Here is a 15,512-nt window from a genome sequence, read left to right as displayed (position 1 = left end):
GGTTGGTCCTGAGGATTGGGAGTGGCTTCCTGGAGGAGGAGGTAGATCCTGATAAGGATGGTAAAGGGTTAGCTCTGCTGGGTTGGGGAAATGCCAGAGTAGACCGCAGTGAAGGTCAAGGAGATAGTATGGCCCCCGGTACCAAGGTGAGAAACAGTACGAGAAACAGTATGAAACTGCAGTCAATTTTGTGGCTGAAGCACAATTTGAGGCAAGATACGGTCAGGGCTCCTGCTCAAGAGAGGCAGGGATTAGACTGTGGGTCGGCCTGGTAAGTCATGTGAAGGAGGTTGTCCTTTATCTCTCAAGTAATGAGATGGGAGGTTCGAAACAGTAGAATTCCAGGAGTGTGACTTTGCCCCTTCAGAACACCGAAAAGGCTTGCTCGCCGCATAGCTCTCCCTTGAAGTCTCCCGGGTTCTGTCTGTCAAGAATGATTTTCACTATTACCTACGCTATTGTTGCTGTCTTCTAGGTAAACGTCCAAAAAAAGGAATGGCAACAGCCAAACAACGTCTTGGGAAGATCCTTAAGTTGAACAGAAATGGCCATGCCCGTTTCTTTGTGTGACGAGCTGCTGTTGTGGCCACTCTTCCCTTTGGAGACAAACTGGTTTCGGAGGCGCGCGCGAGCCTGGCGCTCCCGCCATGCCCCCGCCTGAAGCAGTTTGCATGTACAGTAGAGAACACTGCCTGAAGAACAAAATGAACCGATGCTGCATTTTCACTGTGCCACACCCACTCAGCAATAACCGTTTCGGACCTGGTGGGGGAGAGGAAGAAGGAGGGTAGAACCTTAAAAAGAGACCTTGAACTGGAAAAGGTCTCTTGTCAGGGCTTGAATTTCATTTTGTTGTTGGTAGTGTCTTGATTTATTTTCAGTGGTAGGGTAAAGAATTATCAATAATTTATTTAACAGATTTTTTTTTAAAGTTAACAGCTTTTAAATTCTTTCTTTTTTAAAGCTATTTATTTGGAAGATTTCTGGAGAACTATCTCACTAATTTAGATTTAAGAATGTGAAAGTTTTTAAATTATTTTTGATAGTGTGTATGTTACATGTGGGGAAGAGCCACGGTAACAGTAACTAGTCTGGACTCTTAAATTTGATATTCAGGTTAAAGTCTTAAACAGGGATTTGATGCATTAATTATTTTAAATTAAGATGTATATGAAAATCATTTTATTTTATATATTTCATGTGTTTTTTATAAGCTATTAGCTTCGCTTTTGCTAACATCCAAGGTGCATACTGTTATCCAGGTCGATTACCTTATATCCCACCTTCCCTCTGCACTCCCCATCATTTTGTGACGACGCAACAAGACTCTTCTCTTTGCAGGGAAACACTTTCATAGCCAACGTGTAAGAATTACATAAAAGATCCCACATTTCTCTTTCGTTTGACATTGCAGTTTTCTTCTAATTCTATAATAATAGGCTTCTTGCATTTTCATTTTTGCTGATGATATCTGGGTCCCAAAGAGAACAGCTTTAATATCGTTTTCCTACTTGTGGGAAAAGGGTTATAAGTTTGGTTAAATTGTCATGTTTATAGTTTTTCAAAAACATTTGTAACTACAGAGGGCCTTCTTCATACTGCTGGTGTTGGAGGGCAGAACGAGCACCTGCCCCAGAGGCTATATTTTATGACGCTTTTATTCTGTGTACCTAACTTGTTGGAAAATAATGAGATATGGTTTGACTTAGTATATTCAAATCTGCATAATCCGTAATATAATAGGACTATACTATATTAAGTTGTATAGAAGCAAGCATGTTGGAGTAGATCTTTTGGGTGTATGTGTGTTTAGTTTCTTATTTCTTAACCTTCTAAAGAATTATTTAAGATACAGACTTGGAGTAAAATGGGTGCTTCTTGCAGTTCCTTCCATCTGTCCTAACTTAACCAGTGCATATTGAGATTAAGTATCTGGTTGAGCTTTAAGGAATCATTTCTCTCCTTTATGCACAGTTCTTACTAAATGCCAGTTTTCAGTTGCTTGCAATAGCTTATATTTTCCCTTTTCCTCCCCATGGCATAAAAAGAAGTGATTTCTGGGGCTGGGGTGAAGATATTCCCAATTCTGACAAAAGAACATTTTACAAATTTCTACAAAGAAAATAGAGGCAGATAGGATAAAATTTATTTTTATGGAGAAGTAATATGGCCATATTATGGATTTGTCTCTTTTTTACTCAGCAAGGTAGCAGGACTTTCCCTTCTGTATTAAGTATCACTTGAAGCTCTAAGAAAAAAATCGATGCTGTCATCTTTCATGGTTGCATTCAAATGTGTATTTTCAAAGAGAAATATTTCTTATTATGTCTCCATTTCAGTATCTCATGGAATAAATACAAAATAGCTTATGGATTAACCTTTTTGGTCCAAGTGACTGGACCAAATTCTGGGACTTATCTGGGTGTCAGGAAAAGGAATTTTTATGGAAACACTAAGTGTCTGTAAAGGGCCTACTTAAACTCTGTCTACACTATGCCAAAACTGGTTAAGAGATGGATATAATCAGTCATTTGTTTGGTCATGGGATCTCAAGATGTCAAAAGTTGGGGTTTGACTGATTTTCCTACCTCCCAATATATTATTGTGATGTTTTGGTTTTCTGTAGACACCGTTTTAGTGTTAGAGTTCACATGATTTTGTTTTGGTTTAAGAAATCAGAATTATAATTCGTTCTTCCAGCTACGTCATGATCTTGGGTTCTTTTGTTTTCTTTACATTTTTCATAGCTCTAAGTATTTCTAATTACCTGACTTCTTTTCTTTAGCTATAAAAATTAAAATCAATTTATTTTTATAAATTAAAATGGTGACCAATATCTGCTCTGTGTACTTAGGCCAGTAAATCTAATTTTAAGTAGCCAGTATGTGTAAGTATTAAGTGAAGGTACTGTGGATTCATTTTTGGCGGGTTTAGCCCTTGAACTGGCTAAGTTAAAAAAAACTTGCAGTAAGATAATCTAAGCACTGAGACAGAATTCATGTATCTTTTTCCAAATTGGTGAAAATTCAGCCTACTGGCCCAGTGAGTTGCCTGGTCAAACTTGTTCTAAACTTACTAGCTCTGATGCATCCCTTTATCTCTTGGAAGTGGCTGGACTTTGAGGTGACTGCAGCCAGGGTCTGGATTCGGCTGTGATAGACAACCTTTCATGTTTTCCTCAGTCTTGTTTATAAACCCTTCTACCACACAGACACTGCAGCTTAGACAAGGAGACAACAGTGGTGGCATTTAGCTAGTTAGGTGCAAATAAATAGATAAAACAGTTGGACTTAATGTATGCGATTTTAATGGCAGTAGTAGATAATGATTTTTCTGTATTGATTCAAGTAAGTGACTTCTGTTAACCTGGGATCCCTGGTCCTGTAACTCATGATGTCACATAATATGCTTTCCAGGACTGATTAAGGAAGTCAACAATACAAGACTGGCAGTTTATAGTAGTGCAGCATCCTAGAAATACACTGAATTTCATAAGCATACAGAATTAAAAATTCTGACTGACATCATAGAAACTCAGAGAAAACAAGACCATCGTTATCACGACTTAAATGCTTAGCTTGAATACTGATCTGTTTTTTAATAATCCTAATTATTGCCTTTTAAATGAACTCTACTGTATTGACCTGTATGATGGCAGCAGGTATTTATCCAACGTCTGTGTGCCCAACACGACTTAGCACTGTGGGGGAATATAAAGCTGAAGTTGGGATCTCTGCTCTTGAAGGTATCTTCTCCAAGAAATAAGCAGTATTATTTTCATTTCTCAGCAAACTTTAAGCAAAAGAGGGCCCATGTATTAAGAAAAATAGCATAACTTCATTAGTTTCAACTGAAATGTACAACTGTAGAAGTGGAAGTAATTTTTTTTTTTAGTTTTTAAAATTTAAGAAACATTTCAAAAGTTAATAGTTTAATGTTGGTAATAGAGAGGTGTGGTATATAGCATGGAAGGGAGCACGAACCTGGGTTTTTGTCCAAGTTCTGTCATTTATGTATCAACTGTGTGACCGTAAATAAGTCACTTACTCTTTCTGAGTCTTGGTTTTCTCATTTGTAAGTTTGGATAAAAATGTGGTTAAGAAAAACATAGAAAAGCATTCCTTAATTATTAACACTTTTTATACTTGCAGATAATTTATCATTATTTAAGTTACAACTGACAATGCACATTTATATGCTTTTTTTAAGTGAAAACTATTACTTATAAAATTTGTTTCATATCAAGTATATATGTGCCCAGAGCATGCTACCTAAAACCTCTGAAGAATCGCTAACAAGGTGTTGAATTAAAATCAGAATCCATGCTTTGAAGTGAAAGAAAAAGAAGTGAGATAGTTTATGGATAAGAGTGAGAACATTTATCCCCAAGTAATCGTAAGGATGATTTAAAGGAATTCAAAAATGGTTTTAGGTTTTGCTCAAAGAGGAATTAGCACAGTACTGCTCCACAGATTCTGCCTACTCTTCAGGCACTCGATAAAAGTTGGGGTCTCTGCTCAAATAAGTCATGGAATTAAGATGATGTAGCAACTACCCAAGGAGCTAGGGAAAAAATAAAAGGTGTTCAGAACCAACAAAGACAGCTCAGGGTTGGCTAGCAGCAGCTTGTTGGGTAGAGGGAGAAAGCACTGTAGTGCTGGGAAGGAGACCTGACTGGACATCTTCAAAGGAGAAGATTCTTTCTGCCCTTTTCAAGAGATGCTCTCTGTAGTCATGGGGCTAGTCCCCAAAGAGGGGATGAGTAATTGTACGGCCCACTTGACTACTGCCTGAAGTAACTATTGCAGCATGTAAGCATTTTGCAATTACATATTAAGAAATGAATAATGTAAATCTGAAAATTTTTCAAAAGCTCATTTTCCCCCATTAACCATTAAGCTAATTGCTCCCTCTGAAAAGAGAAGCTAAAAATCATCAGTCATTTTCAGATGTCCTGGGCCTTTATCTAAAGCAGTCTTGAGAAGGTTGAGCTTCAAATCATGAGCTTAGGAAAAGAGTGTTGCCAGTAAATAAAGGAGACAAAGCCAGGAGGGCAGTGACTCACCTGGGGTCACAGTGAACCCTTAGACCTCAGGTACCTTGCTTCCTCAGCCTCTGTTGTGTGACACTGTGCATCCTCTGCTCATCCAGTGGTGGATGATGATCACACGCTTACTACAAGTCAGGTGGAAAGAAGGGGGGACAAATAATATACTTACTACATTGCTGATGAACGTAATTTAATTTTAATACTGTAGCCTTACTAAAAACCCTTTGTCTTTCACTGAACGTCATGCCGTAAGTCAAATATTTGATACCCTTACATAAAAATTTTAAAGTAAGGTCATTAAGCAAATGCCTATTTCCAAAGCAATTAGCTTATCATGACTGTGGTTTTATTCTTTTATAGTATTTTTTCCCTTTATGATGGGTAGGGAAAATAATACTCACTTGCGTGCATTCTACCCCTTAGACTCTCCCACTCACCCTTGGTGCCCTTTCTGGTGTCCTAAAGCTTTGTCTTAATAAGTGCAAAATTAAATTTTTTGTTAAAACGTTTTTGAAACTGTATTCAGTGATTCTTCCAAGTTTATCTGCTCTGCACTATTTCACTAATAAACCCTGGCTACCACGTAGCCCTTGACCTCCAAGTAGTTTACCTATGCAAGACCTGTGACATTCTGAATTCACTTTTCTTTATTTCAGAAAGCAGTCCTAAAGGGAACTTAATCATAAAGATAAACCTTGCCTCCACCCAGTTTTATTTTGGCCATTTCCTTTTCTAAATGTCAGCTCTTTTTCCCCAAGATCTTTCACCAAAACAATGATCATAAGTGCTGGAAAATATAATATTTTGCAGGAATAAAGTAATCCAGACATACTCTTACATTTCTTTGGTGGATTTTGGTTGGTGACAGTTACCAGCATGAAGAGTGTTATATAATGAGGAGTTGATTCCTTGCATAGAATCATTTCTTCCTTCTAAGATTCATAAGTAACCTTTTATTTTTACAAAGCATACATATAAACTTCCACATTATAGTCAGGGACCTGAGGTGTAACTTGCTAAGTGAACCCCAAGGTTATTTTATCTTGCAAAAGAAACCTAAACCAAACTAAGGGCCTTACATTTATGGTTAGACTGAATCAAAAGCTATAACCTCAGTTTTTTCAAAAAACAGCTTCTGACTGCAAAAGCAAGTCATGCAGTTGTTAGGTATGAAATAGCACTGATCAGGAAACACATATGCATCTTTGCAGACTGTATTTCCTTCCGAAAAGACTTTTCTACTTTTAATATAAATTAAGCCATAACAGTTTCATGCTGTGGAAAGAGGGTGAAAAGGTTCATTTTAAGAGATTATATAATATGAATTTTCACATTTACTGTGAAATGTCTAACTTTGCCAGTGCTTCAGCAGGTTTTTTTTTGGGGGGGGTGGGGGTGTAGAGGGTGGCGATGTGGGGGTAGTATTGGTTTTAGGGGTTCTAAATCTGTGAAATTTGAAAAGGGGACAGTTGTTGGCTATGGTATTTACTAGTTTTGTAGTAATGTTTTGCTAGCCTGACTGACTTTCCTTAACCGATTTTTATGCCCATGGTCCAAGGTGACTGTTACCCTTTCTTGTTTGGGGTGTCTGCGGAGTAGTGTCTTGTCTGTTTGTATAGGCAGTCAGTATGTGTGCACATGTGTGTCCTTTGAATACAGAAGCACACGGTGTGACAACAGAGTGGGGTGTGGCTGGGAAATGGGATGCTGAAGCTTTAAGAGCATTTTTTTTTGGATTCATAACAGTATTTCCCATCTTTTGCCTGCAGGCAGGGAAAGTGTACAGTATTTATTTTGTTTCTGTTTTAAATTTGTAAGTCTTTAAGTAGCTTACATTGGTTATTATAGAGGAGGACAAGTGACTTGTTTAAAGTTGTATTTAGTATTCTTACTTTACAATTTCTGTATTTTAAAATATTGAAATTAAAATTGTATTACTTCTGTTTTGATTTTTTTAGCACTCGGTGTATTTTTTGCTCATTTTGTTTGAAAGTATAAATGTTGAAAGTTGTATAAAATGTGTCTTTGAAAGAAAAAAATCTGAATTCTATATCCAGTTCGGACTTTCTGTTCCCTTTTTCTGCTTATTGACTCATAGGAGATTTGAGAATGTGAAAAACTGTGTCAAACTTCGCTTACCATTTCTGAAGATTTAAATGTGAAAAGTAATGTGTCCTATTCTTTTATTAGAAGTATTGCTGGGGAAGCAGTTGCCGAAGGAGAGAAACGAACACAAAGAGGGTAATTGGCAAGATGCTGCTCTGGGTGTTTACTGACGGACATTTAAGAGCACGCATTACCCCCAACCCCGGCACCCCACAAATATTCATTGAGCACCTGCCGTATACCAAGTGCTGTTCTAGTGCTGGGGCTGCAGGAGTGAACAAAACACAGCCCCGGTCCTCAGGGAGCTTAGGGTAGATGTGAAAGTAGGGGGCAGGGATGTGCCATGGTGACCCACTGCCTCAGTGAAGGTGGGAGTGGAAGTGCTAGTTTAGTGAGAAAGACGAATTCTGTTTCAGACATGGTGCTTTTGAGGGAGCCCAAAGCCTGGTCTGGGATGATATGTGGTAAAGTGAGAGAAGAGCCGCAGACCAAGGAAGAAGGAGTATGGGGTTGGGGGCAGCACTTGAGAGCAGAAGAAGGGCCTGGGAGGGGGGCCGGAAATGGCTGAGAGTCCATTCTGGAGGAGGACCCTGAGAGCAGGTCATGGCAACCAAGGCTCCAGAGGGAACAGAGGCCTGTTCTCCTGTGCCTAATACCTGCAAGACCGTAGGTATGCCTGAGGGCTCACACTTAGCGTACCTCAGTTGCCGTTACAAGTGTTAACCCAAAGCACATTTACACCACCTCTTTCATCTTAATTGGCCTGCTTTGGTCCAGCTGATTGAGACCTAAATCTGAACTAATCTGTTCTTTTGTAAAAATCCACAGACTGTCTGTATTCTTGTGGGATGCTCAGCCTTCATGAGGCTCGTTAGTTACTAGTAATCAGGACCTACTCTCAGACTTGTAGCCTGATTTTTGTGTTTGCACCAAGCAGGGAGGCTGAGACAGACCCATCACTGTGTGATGCGGCATATTACCCACCCCTCATTTTAGATTGAGAAGAATCAGGTACTCTACAGAGTTTTGAACAGAAGCCCTCATTATGTTTAGTCCATGTGAGTACTTCCTGTGTACAAGGCAGATTTTCATTTCTTCCTCAGACTAACCCAGCGACGTAGGTGCTATATTGTCCATTCATCCTACAGATGAAAGGCCAGAGAGGGTAAATAATATGTCTGGGTTCACACTCTAATAAGTAAAATTGAGACTTTAATCAAAAGCCTAACTAAAAACTATGCTATTTTTCCTGAATTTGTCTTTCTCTAATTACTTATATACTTTCAATTGTAAAAAAGGAATAGATGGGGGACGCCTGGGTGGCTCAGTTGTTAAGCGTCTGCCTTCGGCTCAGCTCATGATCCCAGAGTCCTGGCATCGAGTCCCACATCGGGCTCCCTGCTCAGCGGGGAGTCTGCTTCTCCCTTTCCCACTCCCCCCCCCCCCTCTCGTGCTCTCTCTCTCTCTCTCTGAAATAAAATCTTAAAAAATATATATATATATAAAAGGAATAGATGGTCCTTAGGAATGGTTTGGGTTCTAAACATTTCTTTGTAGATACCCATTTTGGATTGACATATATTTTCTTCAGAAGTTTTCTGTCATTCAACTTCGAGTCTAGTTTTCCCAGGGACAGGCACACACGAAAGACAGTTTATCTTCTAGGATTTCACCTTCTACTGGAGAATAGGCTGTAAACAAGGGGCATGGGATACTGTGGAAATACATGAACCTAACAGCAGTTCCCAAAGACACCTACCAAGGGCATGAGTAGAGGCTGTGCTTGGTGCACAGCTTCCACGGGCTGGGACACGGCCCCTGTGAGATCTCAGCTGCCTCCCTCCCTGCTCCTGCCACTGCCCTTCCCATGCCGAAGCCTCTCCTGCCATTTTCTGCCCCTCAGCTCTGTAAGCGGGCCAGCCCAGGTAAGGAAGGAGAAAGACAAGGCCTTCTGCCCGCCTTCCAGAGCCTGGCTTCTCTCCAACTCCCCACCCCCACCCCCACCCCCCAAAACTCCTTCCCATCCATGTCTTCATCTTCATTCACTTCCAGGTTCTCCATTCCCCTTTCCTGGGCTCTTCCCACCCTTGGTCCCAGAAATATCCTTTGCACGTTCTAAGGGTGGTTTTTTTTTTTTTTTTTTTTTTTTTAAGATTTTATTTATTTGACAGAGCACAAGTAGGGGGAGCAGCAGGTGGAGGGAGAGGGAGACCTGAGCCGAAGGCAGACGCTTAACGACTGAGCCACCCAGGCACCCCTGCACTTTTTAAAGTGCTAATTCTGAGATGTTGTGAAGCCCCTTCTATGCCAGAATTGGAAAAAGGAAAAAATGAAGGCCCTACAAATAGAAAGTAACATGTAAATTCTGTACATTTTTTAAGACAAAACCTGGGACAAAAGATTCTCAGCAGTAAGAATAGTATTTGACCTTCCCCTAATCATTCACTCTAGAAGCTGCCCTACCACAGATCTGTGTCTGGAATAACGCCCACCAAGTTAGTGGTGGCTGGTGACTTGGGGAATGAAAATGGGGAGATCATTGAGCCTGGGAACTTGTACACGCTTCGGTTTCATGTTTTTCGGTTTTATCCCACTTCAAACAACTTGTCAAATTTGTATTTAAAAGAGACAAATTTGTTCTGCCACAGGGTATGGGTTAGCTTCCCAAGAACACACTACTTACACTCTTGTACCTATTCACACCCATCAGAAATCAGGCCCTTGTGTTCCTGGGGTGCTGTACTGGCCGCCTAGCGGGGCTGGGACAGACACAGCAGGTCACCAGGGAGCTCTTTGTCCCTCCTCTCCTGCTCTCTGCCTTCTCTGTGCTTCCATTGCTGCACTTCTCTGCAGTGTGTACTTGTTCCTTGTTTTGTCTGAACTCCCGTCCTCAATGTATTCTTTTATCCTTGGTACCCTCCAGAGTTTAGCACAAATCTCACCAAAAATACACTGAATGAACACATAAACCCAGTCCTTATTACCATGATTCTCTCCCTCTTTCTCTCTCTAGCAGTGGGATGATATGGGAGGGGATAGAAAGGGTAGGGTAAAAGAAAAATGCAGAACAATGAGAAAAGAACCTTAAACAACTGTAGAATTCTGTTTCAACTATTAAGAGCTGTGGAGCAGCGCCTGGGTGGCTCAGTTGGATAAGCGTCTGACTCCTGATTTCGGCTCAGGTCATGATCTCAGGGTCCTGGGATGGAGCCCGAGTCAGGCTCTGTGTTCAGTGTGGAGTCTGCTTGAGATTCTCTCTTCCATTCCCTGTGCCCCTCACCCTGCTTGTACACTCGCGTGCTCGCTCTCTTTCGGTAAATAAATACGAGAAGATAAAAAACTGGAAACTCACCAATACAGTATTATAAAAATGAATGTTTCAAGTTTCTTTACAGCAAGAAAAAGAAGGTAGAATAGATTTTTCTTTAATGAGATAAACTGATTAGATAGCTCACGTAGAACCTAAAACTTAAAATTTTATTGTAATTTCTTTGGTAAACATCAGTTTATAAAGGTGTGCCTTGCTCTGAAAATGTAGCAGTGCTTACATAATAATGGCTAATGTGTAAAACTACAAAACTAATTGGGTGGTACCTAATTATGAAAGGATTTTTTCTATCTAAAGGAGAGGAAAAAGAGCTCGCTGAAAGTCACTTGATTCCACAGAGCAGTATTTCTAGAGCTTTGAAGCAGGACCCTTCATGGGTGCTGTTGCTCAGCTTTATTCCTGGGCAGTGTGATGGTCGGAAAGGGGACAGCTCAGGGTCTCAGCAGGGCTCATCTTGGAAGACAGATCAAGACACCGCTGGCCTGGCCACAGACGAGCGTGTAAGTACGCTGAGCCCGGTAGAGACTTTGGGCTCTAAAGCTTCCTGGTCAGAGAGAGGAGCCTGGTCAAGAGCAGGACCAACAGAACACAAGCTCCAGGCTTAGTTCCTCAACTCCAGATCAACTCCACCTGGTGGACACCTTACACTTCCTGTATCAGATCCCAAATCCCACGTTCAGTCGCAAGCAGGCTCCTTGGTGAATGGCCTCACCAACTTCAGTTTCCCAAGCCAGGTTCTTGGATGCTGTTCTCAAATTGCCCCTTTCCCTACCCCAACCAGTGATTCACTTAACATCAACAATCTCCCCACTGGATAAGTTAGACAGAATGAAACTGTGCATTAGCTATGATTCCCTCATCTTAGAACAAAATGTGGACCAAAAGCTTCCTTAACTCCACAACCCCCTCCTCCCTGTAGTACGGTCACTTGTTCACCACCACCTCTTGTTTCCCTTTACAGCAAAACTTCCTGCAGATACGATCTCCATTTGCTGTTTCCATGTCCTCACTGCCCATTCATGCTTCCACCCCCTCCAATTTTGTTCTTACCATTCTGCCACCCACCATACTATGAAGAAGCTCAGGACAGACTACCAAGTGATAAGCAGCCACAGGGACCCTGGGGGATGAGGGGCTGTCTTGCACGTTCTGGCCGCAGCTGAGCTCCCAGCTGGATGCAGCTCCAGGAATGACTGGTTATACTGTGCGGGCAGAACTACCCAACTGATCTCAGTCAACTCACAAAATCGTGAAAAATAAACCGTTGTTTTCAGCCACTAAGTTTTGGGGTGGTTTGTTGCATAGCAATAGATAACACATTTCTCTACCTTCTTTCACTCAGTCTCTTGATGGCACTCAGTGTAGCTGATCATTCCTTCTTGAAATATTTAAATATTTGGCTTTCATCCTTCCCTCATTCCTGTTTTCCTCCTACCTCAGTGGCTGCTCCCTCTCAGCCTCAGCTCAGGCTTCTTCATCAGAGAGGCAGATCCTCGGGCTTCTCTTCTCAGTTTTATACCCCTACTGGGTGATCTCATCAGGCCTGGGGGTTTAACCATCTCTGTGTTCCCAGCCCTACTTCTGACCTCTTCTACAAGTGCCAGCCTCACAGATCCAAGTGCAGGCTGGGCATTTCCACTTGGATGTCTAGTAGGAATCCTCTAATTCTTCTTCCACCTTAAAACCCTCCATTACCTGGGTTTTAAACGGGCTTTGTTTTAGTCAGGTATGGTAAGATGTGCACACATGGAGATGCCTGTTATGAAGGAAGATAGATGTTTTTATACTCACAGATCCCTAGTAACAGGAGGCCAGCACACCTTGCAGGGCTGCCTGCACAGGGAGGCACCAATGCTGGCCAGGAGGCAGAGGGAGTGGGGAAAATGTGGGCAAGAACCTTTATTGTGACTTCTGGGAGAAGCCCTCAGTGAGGCATGCAGCAGGCTTCTAGATTCCTAGAAATACGCAGGAGCTTTTCAAAGCCCCAGTGGACATCTCATCCTTCAGCTTTTCCTTTAAACTTTTGGTTAAGTGTATTGTTTGCCTCAGCTCTTATCCACTGTGTCAGTCCCCCAGTCGTGATGTTAAAACACCAAACCACCCCTGGGGAGAAGCCTTTGGGACTGGGCTAGTTCCAGTGAGGACAAATAAATACAAGCCCTTTCAGGAGGGCCTTCCAGGGAACCGGGAGATGGGTCAAACAATGCAGTTTTGAAAAAGCTCCAGCCCCGTTCTGCCCTCTCTGGTACTGGTACCAGGAGTGTGGGCTGTTAGTTTTCAAGGCTGCCACGGAGCTGAGGAGCTAGGACCAGGGTAAGTTAAAATGCTACAAAGCTTGATGTTTTCACTTAGATTCAGCTGTTTTTCTTGACTAAATGTTAAACGAGTTGCTGCAAGACTTTAATTTCCAGAGAGCTCTGAAAACACGGATTCTGACCATTTTTGCCAGTTTTTCCCTGCGGCCACACTGCCACTGACGGGCAAACTTTCCGAGGTCCTTACTCCGCCATTTTCACTGATGTCACCCTTCAATATCAAAACCACAATTAAAATTTTTAAATTTAAATTAAAAATTCAATTTTTACAAAAAAGTTTCACACAACTTTACGGGGCACCTGGGTGGCTCAGTCGGCTGAGCATCCGCCTTGGGCTCAGGTCATGATTCTGGGGTCCTGGAATTGAGCCCCATGTTGTTGAACAGGGAAGCCTGCTTCTCCCTCTCCCTCTGCCCCTCCACCCCCCCATCGTTGTGCTATCAATCTCTCAAAATAAAAAAATTTTTTACACAATTTTTAAAAATCCACAATTAAAAGCCAAGAGAAAATTGCCCCTCATCCCGTCCCCTAATTCATTTGTACGCTACTACACTTAACAGATTTTTACGGTTTTATGGTAATATTATGTAGAATTTTAACATCATATCTGTTTTCTTTCCCCACAATCTTTCTGTCCCTCATCTTTTTTCCACTTCCCTAGTACCTCTTACTGCATACTCCCCACAGCCTGTGTCAGTGCAAACTTTGGCAGTGTGCGCCTCTCCTCAGCTTTCTCCTTGCTCATTCAAAAATAGCCACATTCCCACACACATAGATGCTCTTTATGCTATTGATTTAGACATTTCTGTGCCGTTTCTTTTTTCCCTTAACGCATCATGGACATCCTTCTAGGTCATGCTTGTTAAGGCTGTGTAACAGTCTGGATAAGGATCAACCACGTTGCTCCCGGCACCATGCCTCCCCCCACATAAATTCCGCACATAACCTATCTACTGTTGCTTGTACTTCTAGAAGATTCCCAGAAGACAGACTGCTGGGTCAAAGGTCATGCGTAGTTACAAATTTTAATAGCTATTCCCGTACTCCTTTTGCAAAGGGCTCAAACAGCTCACATTTCTGTCAACAACCCGAGTGTGTGCCTAGGCTCCAAATGCTCTTTAAACACTTGGTCACTCCACTGGGCCGGGGAGAAGAGGAGAAACGGATCTGCTTTCCAGAAGGAGAGACAGACTCTTTTAAAAGGGGACGTTCACTGCGAGCCCTGAAGAAAAGTAGCACCGAAGTCCCACTGGCAATTCGGAGTGATTGCTGTCGTGTATGTGTGTGGGTGTGGGCGGGAGGTGGAGGTGACCCGGCCCGTGGCCCCCGCACCACCCACCCTGCGTCGTGTGTGTGTGTGTGTGTGTGTGTGTGTGAGAGAGAGAGAGAGAGACCCCGCCCGTGGCCCCCACACCCCCCCCCACCCCGCGTCGTGTGTGTGTGTGTGTGTGTGTGTGTGTGTGTGTGTGTGTGTGTGTGTGAGAGAGAGAGAGAGACCCGGCCCGTGGCCCCCGCACCCCCCCACCCCGCGTCGTGTGTGTGTGAGACCCGGCCCGTGGCCCCCGCACCCCCCACCGCGCGTCGTGTGTGTGTGTGTGTGTGTGTGTGTGTGTGTGTGTGAGAGAGAGACCCGGCCCGTGGCCCCCACACCCCCCCACCCCGCGTCGTGTGTGTGTGTGTGTGTGTGTGAGAGAGAGAGAGAGACCCCGCCCGTGGCCCCCACACCCCCCCCACCCCGCGTCGTGTGTGTGTGTGTGTGTGTGTGTGAGAGAGACCCGGCCCGTGGCCCCCGCACCACCCATCCCGCGTCGTGTGTGTGTGTGTGTGTGTGTGTGTGTGTGTGTGAGAGAGAGAGAGAGAGAGAGAGACCTGGCCCGGGGCCCCCGCACCCCCCCACCCCGCGTCGTGTGTGTATGTGTGAGACCCGGCCCGTGGCCCCCGCACCCCCCACCGCGCGTCGTGTGTGTGTGTGTGTGTGTGTGTGTGTGAGAGAGAGGGAGACCCGGCCCGTGGCCCCCGCACCCCCCACCGGGCGTCGTTGGGAGCCGTGATTGCTGTCGTGTGTGTGTGTGTGTGTGTGTGTGTGTGTGTGTGTGTGTGTGTGTGAGAGAGAGGGAGACCCGGCCCGTGGTCCCCGCACCCCCCACCGGGCGTCGTTGGGAGCCGTGATTGCTGTCGTGTGTGTGTGTGTGTGTGTGTGTGTGTGTGTGTGTGTGTGAGAGAGAGAGACCCGGCCCGTGGTCCCCGCACCCCCCCTCGTCGTGATTGCTGTCGCGCGCGCGTGTGTGTGAGACCCGGCCCGTGGCCCCCGCACCCCCCGTCGTGATTGCTGTCACGTGTGTGTGTGTGTGTGTGTGTAAGAGAGACCACGCCCATGGCCCCCGCACCCCCCACCCCGCGTCGTCGGGAGCCGTCGGGGCGGCCCGGCTCGGTCGCCAGGGGGACGGGCGGCTCGGCCGGCTCCGCCAACGCGCGGGCGGAGAGGCACTGGGGTCTGGCGGGCGCGCGATTTCCAAACGCTCGGGGCTTCAGCGCGAGCTGCGCACGGCCCGGGCGTCTCCGCCCCCGTCCACTAGGCGAAGGCTCTTCGAGAGCCGCGAGGCGCTGCCCCGAAGGACGTGCCTGCTTCTCTTTCAAGCGCGGGAGACCCACTCTCGGGGTCCCCACATCACCCCCTCCCTCCCCCCGCCCCCCGCCCCGGCTGCCGACGGAG

General features: G+C 44.3%; 1 protein-coding gene across 1 annotated transcript in view; it reads left to right on the top strand.

Annotated features, from left to right (window-relative positions):
* The window catches only part of KDM7A (lysine demethylase 7A), an 85,199-nt gene extending 79,640 nt beyond the window's left edge, over positions 1-5,559 (top strand). Inside the window, exon 20 of the mRNA XM_027572960.2 lies at positions 476-5,559. Within this exon, the coding sequence (XP_027428761.1) occupies positions 476-570 (95 nt within the window). The 3' untranslated portion in view covers positions 571-5,559. The remainder of the gene's footprint in view (positions 1-475) is intronic.
* The last annotated feature ends 9,953 nt before the right edge of the window (positions 5,560-15,512 follow it).

This window comes from Zalophus californianus, chromosome 12 (genome assembly GCF_009762305.2).
Source record: "Zalophus californianus isolate mZalCal1 chromosome 12, mZalCal1.pri.v2, whole genome shotgun sequence".
Lineage (NCBI taxonomy): Eukaryota > Metazoa > Chordata > Mammalia > Carnivora > Otariidae > Zalophus > Zalophus californianus.
Note: the sequence above shows the minus strand (reverse complement) of the source record. Positions and strands in the feature narration are given on the sequence as shown.